This window comes from Drosophila mauritiana, chromosome 3L (genome assembly GCF_004382145.1).
Source record: "Drosophila mauritiana strain mau12 chromosome 3L, ASM438214v1, whole genome shotgun sequence".
NCBI classification, from domain to species: domain Eukaryota; kingdom Metazoa; phylum Arthropoda; class Insecta; order Diptera; family Drosophilidae; genus Drosophila; species Drosophila mauritiana.
In genome coordinates this window covers 24,532,615-24,557,844 of record NC_046669.1, presented here as the reverse complement: position 1 = coordinate 24,557,844, position 25,230 = coordinate 24,532,615, and the positions used below count along the sequence as shown (strand labels likewise).

At 37.6% G+C, this 25,230-nt stretch overlaps 2 protein-coding genes across 6 annotated transcripts; both read left to right on the top strand.

Moving 5' to 3' along the window:
* Positions 1 to 11,952: 11,952 nt before the first annotated feature.
* On the top strand, positions 11,953 to 16,429 carry LOC117139300. 3 transcript variants are annotated; one of them, XM_033301537.1, is made up of 4 exons: positions 11,953 to 12,121; positions 13,409 to 13,778; positions 13,834 to 14,006; positions 14,781 to 16,429. In XM_033301537.1, the coding sequence occupies exons 2-4, from the start codon at positions 13,414 to 13,416 to the stop codon at positions 15,305 to 15,307; spliced, it is 1,065 nt and encodes a 354-aa protein (XP_033157428.1). In that variant the 5' UTR covers positions 11,953 to 12,121; positions 13,409 to 13,413; the 3' UTR covers positions 15,308 to 16,429. The 3 variants fall into 3 exon arrangements, with proteins under 3 accessions (XP_033157428.1, XP_033157426.1, XP_033157427.1); XM_033301535.1 differs by having other exon boundaries at positions 12,868 to 13,778; positions 14,781 to 16,427; XM_033301536.1 differs by having other exon boundaries at positions 13,384 to 13,778; positions 14,781 to 16,426.
* A 3,419-nt stretch (positions 16,430 to 19,848) lies between these two features.
* On the top strand, positions 19,849 to 24,354 carry LOC117139299. Of its 3 annotated transcripts, none has more exons than XM_033301534.1 (4): positions 19,849 to 20,017; positions 21,353 to 21,722; positions 21,778 to 21,950; positions 22,725 to 24,354. In XM_033301534.1, the coding sequence occupies exons 2-4, from the start codon at positions 21,358 to 21,360 to the stop codon at positions 23,249 to 23,251; spliced, it is 1,065 nt and encodes a 354-aa protein (XP_033157425.1). In that variant the 5' UTR covers positions 19,849 to 20,017; positions 21,353 to 21,357; the 3' UTR covers positions 23,252 to 24,354. The 3 variants fall into 3 exon arrangements, with proteins under 3 accessions (XP_033157425.1, XP_033157423.1, XP_033157424.1); XM_033301532.1 differs by having other exon boundaries at positions 20,812 to 21,722; positions 22,725 to 24,353; XM_033301533.1 differs by having other exon boundaries at positions 21,328 to 21,722; positions 22,725 to 24,352.
* The last annotated feature ends 876 nt before the right edge of the window (positions 24,355 to 25,230 follow it).

The following is a 25,230-nucleotide window of genomic DNA, read 5'->3' as shown; positions in this document are numbered from 1 at the left end:
GCAAATCTAATGGAAATCTCCGTATTTAAAATTGTACTACATAACGAACTCCTAATTATTTATATCAAATACCCTGTAGTTAATTTTTTTTTTTTGTTTTTGCACGCTTCCCATGTCCACACCTCCCGCCAAACCGATCGAGGGGCGATGCCGTGTATCGTTCGGCTCGATTCGCGAGAAGATATAGACGCGATATAGACGCGATATAGACGCGATATAAAAAAGAGAACAGGAACGAGGAAATACTATAATGTGGAATAACTATGTTAAATAATAGTGTTAGTAGGATCTAATTATGTAATAGAAAAGATAAAATCGATTGTTTTAATAGCGGCAGAGAGTCAAGATTACAGATAACAGGATAAAGTCTATTATAGTCAGAACATAAAACTCTGTAAGGGTCATGCAACTCATAATTAGATCTACAATGATTTAAGATAAGGGGTATATAGTTTCTAGTGAATCTACTTGGAACCGAGAAGTTAAGCCGACTAATCAAGTCAGGACTCTCAACATCCCCACGAATAAGTTTACAAATAAAAACTGTTCCAAGCAAAGTTCTACGGTTAGCTAGGGAAGGTAAATTAATTAAAAGTAGTCTACTGGAATAAGGAGGTAATATACGGTTTGCATCCCAATTTAGGCGCCGCAAGGCAAAAAGTAAAAAGTTTTTTTCGACCGATTCAATACGGTCCGAGTGGACTACGTATTGTGGACTACAAACAGGTGATCCATACTCAAGAATCGGACGGACTAGCGAAATAAATAAGGTTTTATTCATGTAAGGATCATAAAATTCCTTAGGCCACCTTTTTATAAAACCAAGCACACTCCTGGCCTTATTGACAACAGGCAAAATATGTTCAGAAAATTTTAGTTTAGGATCCAGAAGAACTATTCTGTCCAAAGAGCACCCACTTAGAGTGTAAGTCGTATTGGGTTGACACGATAAATGGACATAACTTTACACTTGGAGCCATTTAAGTCTAATATGTTATCACGGCACCATATTTGAAATCGGTTTAGATCGGATTGTAAGTCCAAATGGCAAGAAGTGTCCTTGTACTGGAGGCATAATTTACCATCGTCTGCGTACATAAGTACACGCGAATGTTTTATTATTAAGGGGAGGTCGTTAATGAATAAGGTAAAAAGAAGCGGACAAAGATGGCTCCCTTGTGGGACACCGGATGTGACTCGGAGAATTCAAGATAAAGAATTTTAAAGAGAACTTTTTGCGTCCTGCCATTCAGATAGCTTGAAATCCAATTTAGAAGATCAACAGGGCCTAATAGATCAAGTTTCCTTACAAGAAGGTAATTATTAACAGAGTCAAATGCTTTACTAAAGTTAGTGTAGATGACATCTGTTTGAAGATAATTTTTGAAACCCTGTATTACGAAAGAAGTTAGCTCCAAGAGGTTAGTGGTTGTAGATCTGCGTTTCATTAAACCGTGTTGACACGGTGATATGATTGATCAACAAAGGTGCTGCAAATGAGGAGTGATAAAATTTTCGAAAAGTTTTGGGATAGCCGACAATTTAGAGATTCCTCTGTAATTGCTTGCATCTAGTTTGCTACCTTTTTTATGAAGAGGAATCACAAAGGACTCCTTCCATATATGAGGGAATTGTGAAGATTCCAAAGATAAGGTAAACAGTTTCAGTAGAGGCTTGCACAAGGCTTCCGCACAGAATCTGAGCACACAGCCAGGGATTCCATCGGGACCTGGCGAATAGACCGGTTTAACACGCTGAAGATCGTTAAGCAGTGAGCTTTTGTTTATAGTGAGGCAGAATATTAGATTCGACTTAGATACGGCATAAGAGTATGGCTGTTCGGAATGAGGTAAAGTAGAATATGTTGTTTGAAAAAACTTGGCGAATAGATCGGCTATTGCCTGATCCGATGTTACCGTCGTGTTTTCAAAAAATAGCGGGGATGAGTTCCCCATCCTATTTTTCGCTTAGTGTTAACGAAATTATAAAACTGTTTAAATAATTTCTGTAGCCCTGAGCATTAAGCACGGTAAAGTTTAACCGAGGGCTTACATATTTAGAAAAGACAAACTGAGAACCGGTATTTTAAAATTTTGTATAAAGTCTGGACTTTACATTTCTTAGGTGTGTCAACTCTTTATTAATCCAAGGAGGTTTATAGATTGACGGATAGTACATCGGAACACAAGAGTCAAAAAATGATTTACCTGTGGTATAAAACATATTAATGGCTTCCGTCATTGTGTTGCAGGAGTAATAAAATTGTTTAGCCTCCAAAAATTTGCCTTGCGAAAACAGTGAATTCTCTTTGCCAGGTATATTAAAATCACCTAGAACTACCAATTGGTCCCTGTCAGACAGTCTATTTAAGATGGATTGAATAGCGGACAGATTATTCTGATATTCTGAGAATTCAGAAGACGGTGGAATATACGAGCACGTAATATAAACTGATCTGCCGGAAAATGACATCTTTACGCATATGAATTCTGAGTTACGGGACTCGACAAAAAGTAACTCGTCTGACGCGAGGGTAGATTTAACCGCAATTAAGACTCCACCTCCCCGTCGGTCATCGCCACGTACTTACAATTCGCCTCATTAAGTGCAGACCGCACAAGCCCTATTATAATTAATAAACCTACACTAATAAATATATTGAAAATTTATTCAACAATAATTTACATACATATATGATAAACACTTTCTGCTGTATCAAGTATTTAATTCCTAAGAATCACAACATTGTCATACAAATATATTTCGCATTGTGAATGTATTTTTACCACTGTACATGCCTGTCACATTATTAACATGTTTTGACCACGGCGCATTCAAGACGCTGCTGCGCAATGAGTTTGGTAAATTGTGAGGTCCTTCTTAGAATTTGACTAATACGTAGAATATGACTGGCGCCAAAGTGCCGTTACGAGTGAGCGTTGTCGCGCTGTCACGAAGAATAAAGACAGCAGGCAGTCGATAGCCCACATCAAACACAACAGCAAGACCTTTTTCCTTCTCGAAAACTTTACAGCGACATTAAGAAAAGCGAAGCCCAAGTCAAATTAGACCCACCTACACACTGCATTAATACCTACCGTTTGACTCCCCGAAGGTAAATCGTGGTCAGGACACAGAAGGATGTACGAGCAACACGTGGTGGATATCGATCCTTGTAGTGGAGGAACAAGGACCTGGCGTGGTTGAAAGGATCAGTGGAGTTTGAAAGGGACAGTGGAGTCAGTGGTGGGAAAAGGTGGTCCCAGGCCGAGAGTTGCCTTAACGTATGGATGATGACATCATAATAAAATTCGAGCCGGCTACGCGATCCGCGATCAGCGGAGGAGTCAGCCGTGAAAACACAAGAGTCGTTAAGCGCTTTAGCTGGGTTTTTAGCGAACTCCAGAATATGATCGTATCCGGTGTTATACGGTCACAGACGATGGATTATTAATTATTTTATTCGTTTCTTTTGGCCGAAACTCAATTGAGGTGTGGCACTTTACGAGTGAAGACGGTAGCGTGAATATGCTCGAAGCCTCGTTTTCCGTAAATATATTTTGTAGGCGACAAATATGGTGGCTCTATCTGCATCACTACGGGACCAGCCGCCTAAAGAATTCCTTAGAATTCCAGCATACGGTTTCAGTAGGTGGGCGAAAAGTTAAGTGGGCTCTCCACAATGACTTATGTAAGTTAATACATTATAAATGAAACACTTCAAAGTAATTTCGGTGTTCTTTATTTAGATGTAAGATTGTGACTGATTACTTAGATCAATGCTATCCCTAAGCTAAGCTGAGTTGGCTGCGGCGGCATCGGCGACAGTTGTAGCGGCGACAAAGCTGCAGCTACAAGAAACTGCTGAGTGAGAAGTTTTGGCAAATGGTCAGCAGCGGATGGCGTGTTCGCTGCAGAGGCAGTGGAAGGAGGAGGAAGTGGTGAGGAAGTTATCCAGACGCTAGATCAGCTTTTTATTACAATGTAGCGAGTTATGTTGTGCAATTTTTGTAGTTAACTCCTCCCTCCTTAATTTCTGCTTGTCCTCAAGCAGGCATCAGAAATATGGAATGTTGTTGAACTGTATTTGTGGATCAAGCTCCGGAAGTTTTTTTGGTTGTACCTCCTTTGGTTTATTGCCTTGGTCAAGATCCTTGATCTGCGAACTTTGGTTTATTGCCTTGGTCAAGATCCTTGATCTGCGAACTAGGGGCCATCTTTAGTATAATATTCTTCTTTTTCGACCGTAGGCGCGAAATATCCAACTTATTAATAAAACCAAACCAAATAGCGAGATGAGGGTGACCCGATTTATTGTGGATTGAACGAACATTAAGGTGATTTATATGTTCAGTGTTGTTGATGTGGAGTGCCTCGAGTGCTTCAAGTGATAGAAAATTTAGACGTTCAACTTCTACTGGCGTTATTTGGATGACCGGGGTTCCCGGTTTCATTACAGTTACTTCTATAGCACGAAGAGAGTACCGGCGCGAGTCACGCGGTCAGCGCGCAGTCGGAACGGGGTCTGAAGGCGGAGGAGTAGGAGACAGTTAGTGAGACAGCACGATCGCGTACGGAAGAAGACCGAGCGTCGGAGTGTTAACGGAAGGAGCTCGAAAGTGAGAACGCACGGTCAAGTCAGAAGGAAAGAAACAGTGCAAGCATCGGGCGGCAAGAAGTCCGAAAGACACGGAAGGACGGTCACCACAAGCAAGTAGAAATCCTGGAAGTGGAGGAGAAGGATCTGGCGTATCGCCAGAAGGATCAGTGGAGTCAGTGGCCAGCAAAGGTGGTCCCAGGCCGAGCGTTGCCTCGCCCGTGGACGATACAGCCTGCACCATAACATCCTAAGTCCGTTCCGGCCGGCAGAAGGACCTTCAGAAGGGAAGGCAAGAACTTGGCGTGTCCGTAAGGGTCAATGGAGACAGTGGTCGGTACAGGTGGTCCCAGGACAAGCGTTGCCTCGCACAAGGACTATACACCGTGCCCTATAACATCCTAGTCCCGGCCGGGCCGACTCGTCGTCCACGTCAAGAAGTAATCAATACCACGGAGGCAAGGCGTTGCAGGAGAAACACCGCAGGAGTAGTGAGATCTCCGAAGAAATAATATATGAAACAGTATAAACAGTATATATTAAACGGTTATACTAAGAACCCATTGCTTTTCCTTGGTCGGGCAATCACACAAATCATACATTTGGTGGGACGAACGCACAAACTCTCTGAGCTAGCCGCTGCAATCCGTAGCGAGCGAAATAAGGAAATCAGTTCGTTACATCTTACATCACGGCACCATATTTGAATGCTGTCTAGATCAGAATGTAAGTCCAAATGGCGCGAAAAGTCCTTGTACTGAAGGCATAATTTAACATCGTCTGCGTCCATAAATACACGCGAATGTTTTATTACTAAAGGGGGGGGGGGGGGGGGGGGGGGGGGGGGGGCTCCCTTGTGGGACACCGGATGTGACTCGGAGAATAGAAGATAGAGAATTTTTAAAGAGGACTTTTTGCGTCCTGCCATTCAGATAGCTTGAAATCCAATTTAGAAGATATTCCCTGTTTATCTTCTAAATTGGATTTCAAGCTATCTGAATGGCAGGACGCAAAAAGTAGATCCTAATAGATCAAGTTTTTTATTAGAAGGTAATGATTAACAGAGTCAAATGCTTTACTAAAGTTTATAAAGATTATTTTTGAAATCCTGTATTACAAAAGAAGTTAGCTCCAAGAGGTTGGTGGTTGTTGATCTGCGTTTCATAAAACCGGTGATATGATTAATCTACAAAGGTGCTGGAAATGAGGAGTGATAACATTTTCAAAAAAGTTTTGGGATAGCCGACAATTTAGAGATTCCTCTGTAATTGCTTGCATCCAGTTTGCTACCTTTTTTATGAAGAGGAATCACAAAGGACTCCTTCCATATATGAAGGAATTGTGAAGATTCCAAAGATAAGGTAAACAGTTTCAGTAGAGGCTTGCACAAGGCTTCCGCAAAGAATCTGAGCACACAGCCAAGGATTCCATCGGGACCTGGCGAATAGACCGGTTTAACACGCTGAAGATCGTTAAGCACTGAGCTTTCGTTTATAGTGGGGCAGAATATTAGATGGCTGTTCGGAATAAGGTAAAGTAGAATATGTTGTTTAAAAAAACTTGGCGAATAGATTGGCTATTGCCTGATTCGATGTTACCGTTGAGTTTTCAAAAAATAGCGAGGAAGGGTAAGAACTTGATTTTCGCTTAGTGTTAACGAAATTATAAAACTGTTTCGGATCCTGTGCGAACTGGAACTTACAACGGTTTAAATAATTCCTGTAGCACTGAACATTAAGCTCGGTAAAGTTTAACCGAGCGCTTACATATCTAGAAAGGATGGACTGAGAACCGGTATTTTTAAATTTTGTATAAAGTCTGGACTTGACATTTCTTAGGTGTGTCAACTCTTTATTAAGCCAAGGAGGTTTAGGGATTGACGGATAGTACATCGGCACACAACAGTCAAAAATGATTTAATTGTGGTATAAAAAATATTACAGGAGTAAAGATCGGACCAATTAAATCCAGCAATAAAATTGTGTAGCCTCCGAAAATTTGCCTTGCGAAAACAGTGAATTCGCTTTGTTGATTTCACTGAATTTACTTTTAATACCGTACCTATGTCGATTGCCACCTCGATAGTAGGCTGATATGGATCTTCAGGTTGAGTAAGAGGTGCTACCCTGGACAGAAACATACTTTCAGGACTTGTAACAAAACATAGATCCAAAAGTCGACCAAGAGAATTTGGAATATAATTAACTTGCGACAGCGATAAGTCGAGAAAGCCGTCAATAAAGTCATGTTGTGCTAAAGGGAGAAGGATATTCGATTGTTTTTCTGGGGACCACGTTGTGCCATGTATATTAAAATCACCTAGAACTACCAATTGGTCCCTGTCAGAAAGTTTATTCAAGATGGACTGGTAAGCGGACAGATGATTCTGATATTCTGGGAATTCAGAAGATGGCGAAATATATGATCTGTCTGAAAAAGACAGCTTCACACATAAGAAATCGTCCAAAAGTAACTCCTCCGACGCGAGGGTAGATCTAACCGCAATTAAGACTCCACCTCCTCGTCTGGAGGGACGGTCAAACCTATATATAGTGTACATACCTGGGAAGACTTCGGATTTAAGTATCTCCGGCTTTAACCAAGTCTCTGTGAGCACTATAATATGGGATGCAAATGAAAGACTATCACAATACAATTTGATTAATTTGCTACGCAAGCCTCTAACATTTTGATAGGAGATAGTAAGTTTTGTAGTTAGTTTTTTGAAGAGGAAGAAGATGAAGAGGCGGATGGTGCAGTGGTCTGGCCACGTGAGGGAAGTTTGATTCCCACGGGCAACTTTTTCTTATTTTTGATCTTAGCTTCAAACTCTTTTACCACCATACTATCCGGCCAAAAATCACCCGAACAAATGGTCGAAAAGAGCTCGTTTGGGACAGTTATCTTGAAAGATGATATATCCCTAGCGTAAGAGAAGTTAAATTTTTCCACTTTTATATTATCGGCTTTTGTTTTGTCTTGTATATAAGACAATACATCAGATGATGTTTGATCAGGGGAAAGCCGAGAAACGAAAATTTGTTTCTTTAGTGGAACCACCGCGAGGGGTTTTGGCCCTGCAGATTGTATTTCTGAAGTGCCAACTTGTGCCGGTAGTCCGGACTCAATGTTCTTTTTTAGCTGCCGATCTTAACAACATATGCGGATTTGGTGCGATTGACAGCTGATCAGTTGTGGAGTCCTGTTGATCATTTGCACGTGGTTTCTGGACCTTACGCAGCCTACCAACAACGGCTTTTTTGCGCTTTTATGATTCATCTAATAGCTCAAGGCCAAACTGTGAATTAAGAGCGGAAAGAATCTCATCGGCTCGACGAAAACTATCTCTAGCTACGCCAAAACTGTTGATCAGTTCTTTCAAACTACCTTTAGTTTGGCGCATAAACAATTTCATCTCGTTCGCAACCACAATGCATGCAACACAACAGTAATTTAGATTTTGACCCTTTGCTAGGTCATGCACCATTCTATCACATAGCCAACAAATCATTTTTGGCTGCTCAGGTTTTATAACCTGGCAGCAATTTTTATAAAAGCAGACAACATTTACTGTTTCCATATTTCCAATCAGACCGCTGTGCACGAAAACACAAAATCAAAACATTCAAGAGAGCTGTTAAAGAACCGCAAGGGAGCATCCTGCACGCTGAGAAATTTTAGATTTTGTGTAGGAGAGCGAAAGAGTGAGAGCGAGAGAATAGGTGCACAGTGCAGTTTATTTGCATACGAAAACAACATCAAAAAAATACAAAGACAAAAAATGCAAAAGAGTTACTTTATTTGTTTAAACTACTGCACAAATCACAAAAAACTTTTTGGTAACTTTGTTATTTTAAGTAAAAATAATACTTGTTTTACCAGCTTACTAAATGGAAGGAAATCATTTGCACTAAAATACGAGAAAAAATATGAATATAGATATCATTCAAGAAAGTGCCATTCTAATAAATGCAAATAATATTGTATAAGATAGCACCAAAAGAATTAGCAACAACAATCTGCGAAGGCTTACACGCGCATCCGGCCTTGCACCTGCAGTAGCCAATAAATGCAAGATCAGCGTCTGGAGCACTTCTGGAGAACTTCCGTGGGAGCGACGATGGCAGAGCCAGCAACGGAGTTGGCACTGACGCCAGCAGAAGCAGCGACGGTGCTGGGGGGTATAAATACCACCCAATTTTGTACTTTAAATTTAGTTCCGATTTTTGTCAAAATAAAGACGTACCACCGGTCCTAATTACCTTTTTGTGAACATAAACAAACGTTTACTTTAACTGGCGCCCAACGTTAAAAGGGTCCTGCCGCGAAAAAAATCCTTCATCGTAACAAAAATCCAGTAAGTGCACCCCATAGGCTGCCCTAATTACGATACGCGAAAACGCAACCCCGTAAAAGCACCCCATAGGCTGCCCCGGTTCGCGAACGATAAAAACAACAAAAACAAACAAAAACAACAAATCTGTAAGAGCACCCAATTGGCTACCAAGAACACCGTGGGACGGATCCTGCAAAGAAAGTACTCACTTACATCGGCCTGAAGGCTATCGCCGCAGACGACTGGACGGGAGTGTTACGAAGGTACCCCAGTAGCCCCCAGGATCAAAAAGGAAGAATACCAAATAACCGGTTCAGGATGTATTTTACACTGTAAGTTAAGCAAGTTAAGAGATAAGGATAAAAAAAACACAAGTGCAAAAATCTATAGGAGAAATAATCTAAAACTATAAAATATAAAACAAAAGGTAAAGGAAAAAATATTTGTAAAACACACAAAATTAAAATTAAAATCTAAAATTTTCTAAAAAAAATTTAAGGAACAAATATTTGAAACATACAAAATTTATAAGAACTAAAATTTTTTTTTAAATATTTGAAAAACATTTAAAATCTATACGAGAAACACTGAGAATATATTAAGAAAAAATATTTTATAAATAATCATGGCAAACACAAACAATCTAATTGGTCTGCCCTACTTAATAATAACACAGGCCCCGAAGTAAACCAAGCCCTTAACATAGCCAATATGAAGGAACAAATTCAGGAAATAACAGAGGAATTTTGAACCAAAAATTAAACTCAGACACTGCACCACTACTTGATCAAGCAGTCCATATCAATAATGTTAATATGAGTGAATTAGAACGAGTCCCAGTAAAGTAGTAGTAAAGTTTTTAATGGAATTTTCTGGCCAAGCAGGAGAATTTAGCTCATGGAGAAAAAGCGTAGAGAATATTAAACATATATTCAACATTAGCAGGATCACCCAAATATTACGGAATTCTTAACGTTATCAGGAACAAAATTGTAGGCAACGCAGACTCAGTCCTGGAGTCTTACAACACCCCACTAAATTGGACAGCTATCTCGAATTGTTTGACAGCACACTATGCGGATAAACGCGATGTGACCACACTAGTATACCAAATGACCTCGCTGGTGCAAGGAAATCAAAGTACAGCAGATTTCTACCAGCAAGTTTATACCCACCTATCCCATATTTTGAACAAAATTACTTGCATGGAAATGGGAAAAGAATCAATAGATCTTTTTGCCAAATCCTACAGAGACAAGGCACTTGGCGCATTCGTCAGAGGCCTGAACGGCGACTTGCCCAGACTGTTGGGAACCAAAGAGCCCGCAGATCTCCCATCAGCACTTCAGCTATGCGAGAAGTTGGAAAACCAAAAATTTAGGACCAATTACGCAAATAATAGCCAAACCCATTTAAGAAAATTCGAAGGCCCTGGTAGAGGACCATCACTACCAAGAAAACCCGTACAACAACTCTCAAACGCAGGTCGACAACCATTCATTCCACACTTGGCTTATGTTCCACAGACCCCTAGAATAACTCATTATGTACCACAGCAACAATATGAAGGGAATTATCAACAACACTATGGCAACCTACCAATACAGCCACCAAGACCATCGGCCCCAATGCCACAACCGAGGCTAGAGCCTATGGACATAGATAGAAGTATGCAGACAAAACAAGTTAACTACATGGACAGACCCTGATTTGGACAGCAGAAAAACAGAGAAATTTTCATATCTTCTTCCACCACAAAGTCGTTACGCTGCTCTCCGATTTGGTACTCTCGCTGATCAATCGCCTTCTATGTTGCTCACATCAATTCTCTTAGAGTCGGTTTCTCTGTCATTCCATCACGTTGCAGCAAGACAATTTCACAATATCATGCAATTCGCAAATTTGCCTTCTCGATCCCACACAAATCGTTTTCTTTGCAAATTTTGCACCAGAGTTTTATAATTTCTTCAATTACTGCCAACACCACTGCATAGCACAAAGGCTTACATACTTTTTACACACAACCTTGTTTGATGACTGATTTTTGCAAATAACCTGGTTGAGCCCCAAAATTGTGGCCCAAGGTTCCGTTTAATGGCATAAAACTCCTACGGCGACGTTGTGTTATTATAATTGTTTAATATATTATTATTAACATTTAGCATAACGTGTGGTTAAACTTTAAAGAGTTTACAACAATGTGTGGTTCATGTGTTACGCTTGAGATCTCGGCAACGACTGCCCATCAATTTTATTCAACTCTCTCTCTCTCTCATGCTCTCTTGTGGCGTTATTAGAACCGAAGACCACTCCGCGTCTCACGGCCTATTTGCTCTTCGAGCTTGGTTCCGATTCCTACATATGTACATAAATATCCTTCATATAGCTGTAAACGCTTCCTTCTGCCTGTTTAATACTTTTCAACGGATCTATGTAGTATGTTTTGATATTTTTCATATTATTTTAATATAATAAATTTCTATGGATTTGCACAAAACGTAAGAGTCGGTGTGACGATTAGACATAGTGCACGATAATATTTTAGCTTTTGTTATTTCTAGCTTATTAGTTTAAAGATCTTGACTCACATGACTAGATCGAGCCTGTAATGATTCTTATCAAACTAATATACCAATTATGTCCTTACCTTTGCCAATATGAACATTCATAAAACATTAAGGACAATTATTTGCCAAGTAAACATCTCATCAAACTAAAAATCGTAATGTCGGCTTAATATGTGTATTGTCTTCAAAAAGTTTAATCCAGATCAGTTAAACAATTTTTGAACAATTAAAAACAAATTTTAAATACTGGTCTCCCATAAAATATATAGCAGAAGAAAAAACATTGTATATAAAAAGGGAAATAGAGGGAATCCGCTCTTTGCAGTGACTTAAAACTCAAAATTAAGTCAACATATGTTTTAAGATCTGAGTGACTTTTAAAACGAGCCTTATTATTAATACTGTATGTATAGGTACATCTCAAGTAAGTGAGAGCTGTCAAATATACAATAATTTATATATATACACGTAGTCGCGAATTGAGCAGAGCCAGTTCAAGCTCACCCCATTTTATGGAATGGAAAATAACAAAAAGTAGCACAAATTTTAGTTTAAACCTAACGAACCGTGTTAACATGAAGTATACAAACAAACATTATTTAGCTTAACAACGACCTTCACGTAAGTCATTCTTTAATGATAAATAGCGAAAAAAATACCTAGTAAAGAATAAACAATATTATAAACAAATATATATATAAAATCCACCAATATTTAACTTTTACCAATTTGAGATGAACGTTGATGAACGATAAAAGTTAAAAACGTTGCATTCTGATGTTAAACGAAAACCTCTCTTAGCTTGAATTTGAATTAAGTGAAGACATATTCTGTAATGAGAGACCCCAAATAAAGGATTAACTCAAAATACACCGGCTAAAAATGCAACGGCTTTCAATTCTCTAAAATTTAGATATGTTTAGCAGTTTATCACTAAATTAGCGCGTCTAATTTCTTTTTAGCAATCCCACTAGCCTCGACAGAAGTATCTGATAGTGGAGGAGCTGAACTATAGTGTTCTCTCTTGTTTATGTTGTAGATCACGTAGAGAATGCTTTGACTTAATAGTTTTATTGGTGATTAACAAATCCAAAGTAGTTACGGAGGATCCCTGAGAAAAGTATCCCATTTACAGTATAAAAGCTTAAATATTGCAAAGCTCCAAATAGAACTTGTTAAATAAAATTGGCAACTGTCGGGCTTCGTGATTAAACTAAATATTTTACAACGGACGAAGCTATTCTATCCTCCTAGATCAGCTTTGACTAAGTCTGTTAAGCACCATTCAAATCTGTACTCTATGAAAACTCTTCTCCTCGGAAGGCATACCTACTTTTAATGAGTTATATTTTTATGTCTTTTTCCAGGAAGTTGGAAACGGCTTGGGTTACATATCCATAAGTCTACATAAATAGCTTTAAAAACATTCTTCCATTTACCCTAAATTTTCACGTTTGTCTGTGCCACTTCCACAGATTCTTTTATATTTTGAATTCTTTGAGTAATTTTACTCTCCAGAATCCATAATCTAAGTAACTTAATATCCCGTAAAAGCACCAAACATAACATAAAAAAACTGTTGTTTTACGAAAGGTACAAACACGAATTCATACTGACCATCCATTTTTTGAGAAACGCCTTTCTGAAAAGAAGATCATTACATTTATAGGCATAACGTAAATCTTATTTATTTCTGCAGATTTAAATACGCAATTTTTTAGAAGCTACTTATAAGATATTACCATTATTACTTAATTAATAATTATAATTAAAATTATAATAATTATAATTATATTACTTACTCATGAACTCGTTATTATTTGATAATAATCGTTGACTTTATAAAAATTTATATGATAATTATGCTTTGTTTATATTTAAAGAATATTTTGAATTCCCGACTTAAAGCATTTATGCCGGGAACGAACATGGTATTTGCAGTGAAGTGGTACATTGCCTTCTTTTTTGCTGCTTCAATTTTTGTAATGTCGTGTAGTGGCCATGGCAGACTGGTCGAACCACCCAGTAGAGCATCGGCTTGGCGTTTTGGATTTCAAACACCACCAGACTATAATGACCATGAACTATACTGCGGAGGGCTTAGCCGGCAATGGCAAAGAAACGGCGGTAAATGTGGAGAATGTGGAGACGCGTGGGATGTTCCGGAACCACGACCCCACGAATATGGTGGCCACTGGGGAAAAGGCTTAATTGTGCGCAGCTATTTGCCTGGATCTCAAATGACGATTCGTGTAGAATTGACAGCTAGTCATATGGGGTAACTAATTTTTTTGTGTTGCTTAAAATCAGTATATACATATTTATATTTCCAGATATTTTGAGTTTCGAATATGCCCAAATCCAAATGCTAAGCAGTCATGCTTGGATAAAAATGTATTGTCAATTCTTAATGGATCTCCTTCTCAGCCAAATAAATCAGATCTAGATAACCGATTTTATCCTCGGAACGGAAGTTGCATATATGAAATTTTGGCACAGTTACCAGGTGAATATATTTTAAAACTAGATCAGAATCTTACTTTGGTAGAAAAACCTGCAATTATAATCTGTCTAAGTAGATTTTACCATAAAATAAAGAATATCAATATTATATGAAATAAATTTTATCTATATAAATTAATTCATATTCAAATATAAACATGGTATATAAAGTAACATACTCTTTATATTAAAATAAAAAACAAGAGAGATTGCTATAGTCGAGTTCCCGGACTATCAGATACCCGTTACTCAGCTAGTGGGAATGCTAACGCAAATTCATAACTTTTCTGATTTGATATCAAAAGGTGAAAGGAGGGGCGTGGGCACAGTGTTTTTGGTATACCGATACAGTTGGCAAGACAAACAATAAAACGAAGAAAAATCTATACATTTTTAGTTCTTGGCGGTTCTGGGCGGCTTGTGGGCGTTAGAGTGGGCGTGGCAGTATGGATCAACAAGCTTGCGTTGCGTCTATGTCTCTAGAATCTGTGTGCCTAATATAAACCTTCTGGCCTTTAAAGTTCGTGAGATCAAGGCGTTCATACGGACGGACGAACAGAAGGATATGGTCAGATCGACTGGACTATTGATCCTGATCAATAATATATACGCTTCCTTCTGTCTGTTACATACTTTTACACAAATCTAGTATACCCTTTCACTCCACGAGTAACGGGTATAACAAAGGAGACTGCTATAGTCGACAGCAAGATATTTAAACGTAATTCTTAAAAAATTTGTTAATATAATCAAATTAACTATTTCAATAACATTGCAGATTTTACATGTGAACACTGTGTTCTGCAATGGCGTTATGTTGCAGGCAATAATTGGGGTATGTGTAGCAATGGTATAGGAGCTATTGGATGTGGTCCACAAGAAGAATTTCGTTCGTGCTCTGATATTGCCTTAACTACAGAATATTTGCACCCATATCTAGGTCCTATTAGCGCACCACCTACACAATCTAATGGAATGCCTGCGAACACGACACATAATTCTGTTAATACACAAAGTGACAAATTAAAGTATATTTTCATCATTTTACTGCTGTTAATACTAATATTAGTTTGCCTTGTTGTTATACGTTTGAAGTTCCACAATCACAACAGCTTTTGTATTCAACAATTTGTTAATAATCTTAAAAAATATTTATTTTGGAATTCATTTCAACACAATAATTTTATATGTGATGTATTTACCCTTGGCAATGATAAATTAGGTAGCCGACCCAGTCCACTTCCACGAAATAAGAGATTAAATAATGAAGTAAAAAATTTAGTAATAGAAACAAGCACAGTATAACTACCTGTAAGTTGTAATTATTTTTGCACGTTTTTAAACACATTAATAAAATAGTTTACAATTAGTTTATGTTAAGAATGGTTATATATATCATGTGATTAAGTAAATATTTATTACAAATTGTTATTTTATGTTAAGCTGTGCACTATAAAAAACCAAATTCAACGTGTCCTCATAATTTTTGTATTTTACGCACTCAAAGGATCGATCTACGGTTTTATACGACGGGTAAGTTAATTGTTTTAAATATCATACTAGAACAAAAAGCCTTTTAATTAAAAGAATCAATGGGGCCGAATGAACCCTTTCTTGGGGTGAAGTCAAGTGGGTAGAAGAGTACCACCACATACTTTCCCAAATACTGGGACAGCGACAGCTTCACAATATCCTTATTAACTACGGTGGGGACTGCCCTGGTGTACTGCAGCTGATGGTCGGCTTGGCAGCTCCAACAAGTGCCGCGGACAGCAGTAGGATAGATAAGTACTTGGCCATGACTGGGACGAAATTTGAACAGTAACGGACGACACATCGTGCGGCCCACCATAGCATCCTTGGTCTTATTGGATTTGGGTTGTCGGCGAAGATCCGAATGCACAAGCTTTCTGAGTTTACCACTGCTAGTTGCTTTACTTTGTCTTACAAATAAATGACCTGCCTTCAGGGTCAGCAAATCTGTCGAATTCTCAGTAATAAGCAGATCGCTCTGGAGTTGATGCACGTAAGCACATAGAACACATAAAACATAACATTCTACGCCTGCTATATGGCCCAAATAGTGAAGGCGCTCTCTTGGAAACAAAACTACTAAAACTAAAAAACCTTTTCTAAGAGCTTGTTGAGCTAATAAGATTTTTAATAGCTGGCTTTAAAGAACCGCAAAAAATGCCACGAATTGATATTAGTCTTGTAAATTTCATTTTTAAAAAGTTGCTGGATATTTTTTCATAATTTTATTAGTCTTGTAAGTTTCTATCGGTTTGCCAAAAACTTTTTGCCAAGACTAGTCTAACGCATTTAGCCGCCCAAAACCGCCACGTCCACACTTTTGAAAACTGTTTAGATTTTCCATCGTTTTATTTTTCATTCATATTCACGCCCCTCCTTTCACCTACAAAACGACCAAACCGGTCACGTCCACACCTTTGAAAATTTTTTAAGTATCTGTCGATATCCCAGATATATTATGAAATTTCGAATTCACACTAACGGATATGTGATAGTCGGGGAACTCGACTATAGCATTCTCTAAAAATAAATTAAAATAAGGATCCACTAAGATATATTCCAAACACTTTCACTCTTTCCCGAAATAAGCTTTGATTTTTTAAAGAATACAAAAAAAAAACAATATATAATGTCTGCTCTCAAAACAAAAGCTATCAGGTAATAATAGTCATAAGCTGTTATAGTTGTTCCAAGGCGCAAAATATCCGCTGGTAGTTGCCTGCATAAAAGGCATGACCCGCAGCATTCGGGAAGTGATCAAAAGGACTTCATCAGGACTTAATCAGTTGTCGATTGTAGCAAATCCTTAAATGTTGCTATGATCGGCAGATACAAAATTTTTAAAGCAATCCGATAAATTCGTTGTGATAGTCGCAGCACAAACTTTTCTTTCCATTATTTTTCGCCACACGTACGATAGGTGAAGTGTACTCCGAAGAAGTGTGCTTAATAATCTTTTGGTCAAGCCACTCTTGAACCAAAGACACTAGAATAACAAGATGCGTAACGCCATACGAATTTGGCACACGAAATAAAAATATGAAAACAGTTTGTTGCAAAAGTCATATCTTGAGGCACGAAGTGCGGACACAAGCACTCAACAATCATTGCCTTATTTATTTTTCTCACGTCGCAAGCTGAATACTCTAATGACAAACATTCTAATATAAAGTCATTTGTGAAATTTATTTTGGTATATTATGTACATAGATTCGGTTATTACTATTTCTAAGCTATACTTAAATAATAATAACGTTAAGGCAATGCAAAACAAGAATTTTTCGCATGGTGCCAATTGTAAAAAAATAATATAGATTTAAAGTCAACGAACTCCTAAGGTGAAGGGCATATTTTGTCAAATTTACAATGCATGAGCATACGTGTGCACACATACAGTTGTCTGCTATCACTGTATGCGTAGAAAAGAGCTGTTTGCTGTAGCGCTCTCCGCTCTTTCTCTCTCGAACAAAAAACTCGAGAGAGCCTGGAGCCACCTCTAGAGCCACTGCCAAAAAATCGCGTGCCAAAAATTTGTATGGCGTTACGCATCTTGTAATTCTAGTGTCTTTGACCACAACCAACGCCATGAGCTAGAGCCGGCCTCTAAAGCGTACACCAGCAAGTACAGGTACTCTCGTCTTCCATCCCTTTATTTCGTTACACGTTACACCTTCCATCTCTGCTAAGTCCCAATTCTGTTAATTTTTCTCGAACCTCTGCAACTGGCAGTGCCTAAATCTTGCCTGTTCATTTTCAAACTTAACTATAGTTCTAGAAAATACCTTTAGAATATTATATTAAATATCAAGGTAATGTAAGGTATCAAACATTTCAGTTTAAATCAAAAATGGCACTTGGCCAATGAAATAATACAGTTTAACTCCAAGAAATGTTAATTTAAAATACTGCAGCTCTTAACACTACTTAAAATTGAACTTCTATGCAACATCGCAATTACGTAATATTCATCCGTTAACATGGTATCATCCAGTTCTGTCTTCTTTTTGTGGCGTCTTTCGCTGGCAATCGCCTACCGCCACTCGTTAAGTTTGCTGCCAGTTGCCAATTTTGCAACTATCTGAGTGTCTCGCCAACTCACAAATACAAATTCGGTCTCGCTGTCTCACCAATACTTCTCCCTATATGACGAGTTCGTTTTTTTCCAGATCTTTCTTTTTTCCAGCTACTCGGCGTCACCAATACTTCTCCAGATATATTTGTAGCTCGTTCTTCTCCTTCTCTTTCCCTACACAGCGCGTTACCAATACTGCTCTACCTTGGCCTTCTCTATCTTAGCTGCCACTTTGCATATCCAAGTGCCACCTCTTCAGATCCTCTTGTAGACTAGTGACAACTTTCCCAACATTCTTGTAGATCGCTACCGCCTTGTTATCGCTCCGCTTCCTTTACTTGCTTTTACTAGCCACTTGAAGTTCTCTGCTGATGCACAACTTCTGCTATCCGCCATCCACCAAAACTGATTAACGCCGTGCACCTTGTCCAGTTGACTACGTCCACAATCCTGTCTCTAGATTTTTGACGTCCACCACAAAGTCGTTACGCTGCTCTCCGATTTGGTACTCTCGCTGATCAATCGCCTTCTATGTTGCTCACATCAATTCTCTTAGAGTCGGTTTCTCTGTCATTCCATCACGTTGCAGCAAGACAATTTCACAATATCATGCAATTCGCAAATTTGCCTTCTCGATCCCACACAAATCGTTTTCTTTGCAAATTTTGCACCAGAGTTTTATAATTTCTTTAATTACTGCCAACACCACTGCATAGCACAAAGGCTTACATACTTTTTACACACAACCTTGTTTGATGACTGATTTTTGCAAATAACCTGGTTGAGCCCCAAAATTGTGGCCCAAGGTTCCGTTTAATGGCATAAAACTCCTACGGCGACGTTGTGTTATTATAATTGTTTAATATATTATTATTAACATTTAGCATAACGTGTGGTTAAACTTTAAAGAGTTTACAACAATGTGTGGTTCATGTGTTACGCTTGAGATCTCGGCAACGACTGCCCATCAATTTTATTCAACTCTCTCTCTCTCTCATGCTCTCTTGTGGCGTTATTAGAACCGAAGATCACTCCGCGTCTCACGGCCTATTTGCTCTTCGAGCTTGGTTCCGATTCCTACATATGTACATAAATATCCTTCATATAGCTGTAAACGCTTCCTTCTGCCTGTTTAATACTTTTCAACGGATCTATGTAGTATGTTTTGATATTTTTCATATTATTTTAATATAATAAATTTCTATGGATTTGCACAAAACGTAAGAGTCGGTGTGACGATTAGACATAGTGCACGATAATATTTTAGCTTTTGTTATTTCTAGCTTATTAGTTTAAAGATCTTGACTCACATGACTAGATCGAGCCTGTAATGATTCTTATCAAACTAATATACCAATTATGTCCTTACCTTTGCCAATATGAACATTCATAAAACATTAAGGACAATTATTTGCCAAGTAAACATCTCATCAAACTAAAAATCGTAATGTCGGCTTAATATGTGTATTGTCTTCAAAAAGTTTAATCCAGATCAGTTAAACAATTTTTGAACAATTAAAAACAAATTTTAAATACTGGTCTCCCATAAAATATATAGCAGAAGAAAAAACATTGTATATAAAAAGGGAAATAGAGGGAATCCGCTCTTTGCAGTGACTTAAAACTCAAAATTAAGTCAACATATGTTTTAAGATCTGAGTGACTTTTAAAACGAGCCTTATTATTAATACTGTATGTATAGGTACATCTCAAGTAAGTGAGAGCTGTCAAATATACAATAATTTATATATATACACGTAGTCGCGAATTGAGCAGAGCCAGTTCAAGCTCACCCCATTTTATGGAATGGAAAATAACAAAAAGTAGCACAAATTTTAGTTTAAACCTAACGAACCGTGTTAACATGAAGTATACAAACAAACATTATTTAGCTTAACAACGACCTTCACGTAAGTCATTCTTTAATGATAAATAGCGAAAAAAATACCTAGTAAAGAATAAACAATATTATAAACAAATACAGAGGTGGTCAAAAGTATTTACACAACGAGCTTTTTTTTCAATTAGTTGACAATAAAATCCACCAATATTTAACTTTTACCAATTTGAGATGAACGTTGATGAACGATAAAAGTTAAAAACGTTGCATTCTGATGTTAAACGAAAACCTCTCTTAGCTTGAATTTGAATTAAGTGAAGACATATTCTGTAATGAGAGACCCCAAATAAAGGATTAACTCAAAATACACCGGCTAAAAATGCAACGGCTTTCAATTCTCTAAAATTTAGATATGTTTAGCAGTTTATCACTAAATTAGCGCGTCTAATTTCTTTTTAGCAATCCCACTAGCCTCGACAGAAGTATCTGATAGTGGAGGAGCTGAACTATAGTGTTCTCTCTTGTTTATGTTGTAGATCACGTAGAGAATGCTTTGACTTAATAGTTTTATTGGTGATTAACAAATCCAAAGTAGTTACGGAGGATCCCTGAGAAAAGTATCCCATTTACAGTATAAAAGCTTAAATATTGCAAAGCTCCAAATAGAACTTGTTAAATAAAATTGGCAACTGTCGGGCTTCGTGATTAAACTAAATATTTTACAACGGACGAAGCTATTCTATCCTCCTAGATCAGCTTTGACTAAGTCTGTTAAGCACCATTCAAATCTGTACTCTATGAAAACTCTTCTCCTCGGAAGGCATACCTACTTTTAATGAGTTATATTTTTATGTCTTTTTCCAGGAAGTTGGAAACGGCTTGGGTTACATATCCATAAGTCTACATAAATAGCTTTAAAAACATTCTTCCATTTACCCTAAATTTTCACGTTTGTCTGTGCCACTTCCACAGATTCTTTTATATTTTGAATTCTTTGAGTAATTTTACTCTCCAGAATCCATAATCTAAGTAACTTAATATCCCGTAAAAGCACCAAACATAACATAAAAAAACTGTTGTTTTACGAAAGGTACAAACACGAATTCATACTGACCATCCATTTTTTGAGAAACGCCTTTCTGAAAAGAAGATCATTACATTTATAGGCATAACGTAAATCTTATTTATTTCTGCAGATTTAAATACGCAATTTTTTAGAAGCTACTTATAAGATATTACCATTATTACTTAATTAATAATTATAATTAAAATTATAATAATTATAATTATATTACTTACTCATGAACTCGTTATTATTTGATAATAATCGTTGACTTTATAAAAATTTATATGATAATTATGCTTTGTTTATATTTAAAGAATATTTTGAATTCCCGACTTAAAGCATTTATGCCGGGAACGAACATGGTATTTGCAGTGAAGTGGTACATTGCCTTCTTTTTTGCTGCTTCAATTTTTGTAATGTCGTGTAGTGGCCATGGCAGACTGGTCGAACCACCCAGTAGAGCATCGGCTTGGCGTTTTGGATTTCAAACACCACCAGACTATAATGACCATGAACTATACTGCGGAGGGCTTAGCCGGCAATGGCAAAGAAACGGCGGTAAATGTGGAGAATGTGGAGACGCGTGGGATGTTCCGGAACCACGACCCCACGAATATGGTGGCCACTGGGGAAAAGGCTTAATTGTGCGCAGCTATTTGCCTGGATCTCAAATGACGATTCGTGTAGAATTGACAGCTAGTCATATGGGGTAACTAATTTTTTTGTGTTGCTTAAAATCAGTATATACATATTTATATTTCCAGATATTTTGAGTTTCGAATATGCCCAAATCCAAATGCTAAGCAGTCATGCTTGGATAAAAATGTATTGTCAATTCTTAATGGATCTCCTTCTCAGCCAAATAAATCAGATCTAGATAACCGATTTTATCCTCGGAACGGAAGTTGCATATATGAAATTTTGGCACAGTTACCAGGTGAATATATTTTAAAACTAGATCAGAATCTTACTTTGGTAGAAAAACCTGCAATTATAATCTGTCTAAGTAGATTTTACCATAAAATAAAGAATATCAATATTATATGAAATAAATTTTATCTATATAAATTAATTCATATTCAAATATAAACATGGTATATAAAGTAACATACTCTTTATATTAAAATAAAAAACAAGAGAGATTGCTATAGTCGAGTTCCCGGACTATCAGATACCCGTTACTCAGCTAGTGGGAATGCTAACGCAAATTCATAACTTTTCTGATTTGATATCAAAAGGTGAAAGGAGGGGCGTGGGCACAGTGTTTTTGGTATACCGATACAGTTGGCAAGACAAACAATAAAACGAAGAAAAATCTATACATTTTTAGTTCTTGGCGGTTCTGGGCGGCTTGTGGGCGTTAGAGTGGGCGTGGCAGTATGGATCAACAAGCTTGCGTTGCGTCTATGTCTCTAGAATCTGTGTGCCTAATATAAACCTTCTGGCCTTTAAAGTTCGTGAGATCAAGGCGTTCATACGGACGGACGAACAGAAGGATATGGTCAGATCGACTGGACTATTGATCCTGATCAATAATATATACGCTTCCTTCTGTCTGTTACATACTTTTACACAAATCTAGTATACCCTTTCACTCCACGAGTAACGGGTATAACAAAGGAGACTGCTATAGTCGACAGCAAGATATTTAAACGTAATTCTTAAAAAATTTGTTAATATAATCAAATTAACTATTTCAATAACATTGCAGATTTTACATGTGAACACTGTGTTCTGCAATGGCGTTATGTTGCAGGCAATAATTGGGGTATGTGTAGCAATGGTATAGGAGCTATTGGATGTGGTCCACAAGAAGAATTTCGTTCGTGCTCTGATATTGCCTTAACTACAGAATATTTGCACCCATATCTAGGTCCTATTAGCGCACCACCTACACAATCTAATGGAATGCCTGCGAACACGACACATAATTCTGTTAATACACAAAGTGACAAATTAAAGTATATTTTCATCATTTTACTGCTGTTAATACTAATATTAGTTTGCCTTGTTGTTATACGTTTGAAGTTCCACAATCACAACAGCTTTTGTATTCAACAATTTGTTAATAATCTTAAAAAATATTTATTTTGGAATTCATTTCAACACAATAATTTTATATGTGATGTATTTACCCTTGGCAATGATAAATTAGGTAGCCGACCCAGTCCACTTCCACGAAATAAGAGATTAAATAATGAAGTAAAAAATTTAGTAATAGAAACAAGCACAGTATAACTACCTGTAAGTTGTAATTATTTTTGCACGTTTTTAAACACATTAATAAAATAGTTTACAATTAGTTTATGTTAAGAATGGTTATATATATCATGTGATTAAGTAAATATTTATTACAAATTGTTATTTTATGTTAAGCTGTGCACTATAAAAAACCAAATTCAACGTGTCCTCATAATTTTTGTATTTTACGCACTCAAAGGATCGATCTACGGTTTTATACGACGGGTAAGTTAATTGTTTTAAATATCATACTAGAACAAAAAGCCTTTTAATTAAAAGAATCAATGGGGCCGAATGAACCCTTTCTTGGGGTGAAGTCAAGTGGGTAGAAGAGTACCACCACATACTTTCCCAAATACTGGGACAGCGACAGCTTCACAATATCCTTATTAACTACGGTGGGGACTGCCCTGGTGTACTGCAGCTGATGGTCGGCTTGGCAGCTCCAACAAGTGCCGCGGACAGCAGTAGGATAGATAAGTACTTGGCCATGACTGGGACGAAATTTGAACAGTAACGGACGACACATCGTGCGGCCCACCATAGCATCCTTGGTCTTATTGGATTTGGGTTGTCGGCGAAGATCCGAATGCACAAGCTTTCTGAGTTTACCACTGCTAGTTGCTTTACTTTGTCTTACAAATAAATGACCTGCCTTCAGGGTCAGCAAATCTGTCGAATTCTCAGTAATAAGCAGATCGCTCTGGAGTTGATGCACGTAAGCACATAGAACACATAAAACATAACATTCTACGCCTGCTATATGGCCCAAATAGTGAAGGCGCTCTCTTGGAAACAAAACTACTAAAACTAAAAAACCTTTTCTAAGAGCTTGTTGAGCTAATAAGATTTTTAATAGCTGGCTTTAAAGAACCGCAAAAAATGCCACGAATTGATATTAGTCTTGTAAATTTCATTTTTAAAAAGTTGCTGGATATTTTTTCATAATTTTATTAGTCTTGTAAGTTTCTATCGGTTTGCCAAAAACTTTTTGCCAAGACTAGTCTAACGCATTTAGCCGCCCAAAACCGCCACGTCCACACTTTTGAAAACTGTTTAGATTTTCCATCGTTTTATTTTTCATTCATATTCACGCCCCTCCTTTCACCTACAAAACGACCAAACCGGTCACGTCCACACCTTTGAAAATTTTTTAAGTATCTGTCGATATCCCAGATATATTATGAAATGTCGAATTCACACTAACGGATATGTGATAGTCGGGGAACTCGACTATAGCATTCTCTAAAAATAAATTAAAATAAGGATCCACTAAGATATATTCCAAACACTTTCACTCTTTCCCGAAATAAGCTTTGATTTTTTAAAGAATACAAAAAAAAAACAATATATAATGTCTGCTCTCAAAACAAAAGCTATCAGGTAATAATAGTCATAAGCTGTTATAGTTGTTCCAAGGCGCAAAATATCCGCTGGTAGTTGCCTGCATAAAAGGCATGACCCGCAGCATTCGGGAAGTGATCAAAAGGACTTCATCAGGACTTAATCAGTTGTCGATTGTAGCAAATCCTTAAATGTTGCTATGATCGGCAGATACAAAATTTTTAAAGCAATCCGATAAATTCGTTGTGATAGTCGCAGCACAAACTTTTCTTTCCATTATTTTTCGCCACACGTACGATAGGTGAAGTGTACTCCGAAGAAGTGTGCTTAATAATCTTTTGGTCAAGCCACTCTTGAACCAAAGACACTAGAATAACAAGATGCGTAACGCCATACGAATTTTTGGCACACGATATTTTCGCCGTGGTTCTAGAGGTGGCTCCAGGCTCTCTCGAATTTTTGTTCGATCAGTGACCAAGTACCTGGACGAAGCTGGGAAGAGTTACTACACCTACCAGCTGAAAAGTGCCAAAGGATTGCAGGTTGTCATTAAAGGAATAGAGTCATCAGTGACATCATCCGAAATTATCGCGGCACTAAAGGAGAAGAACTTCAACGCCAAAACGGTGATC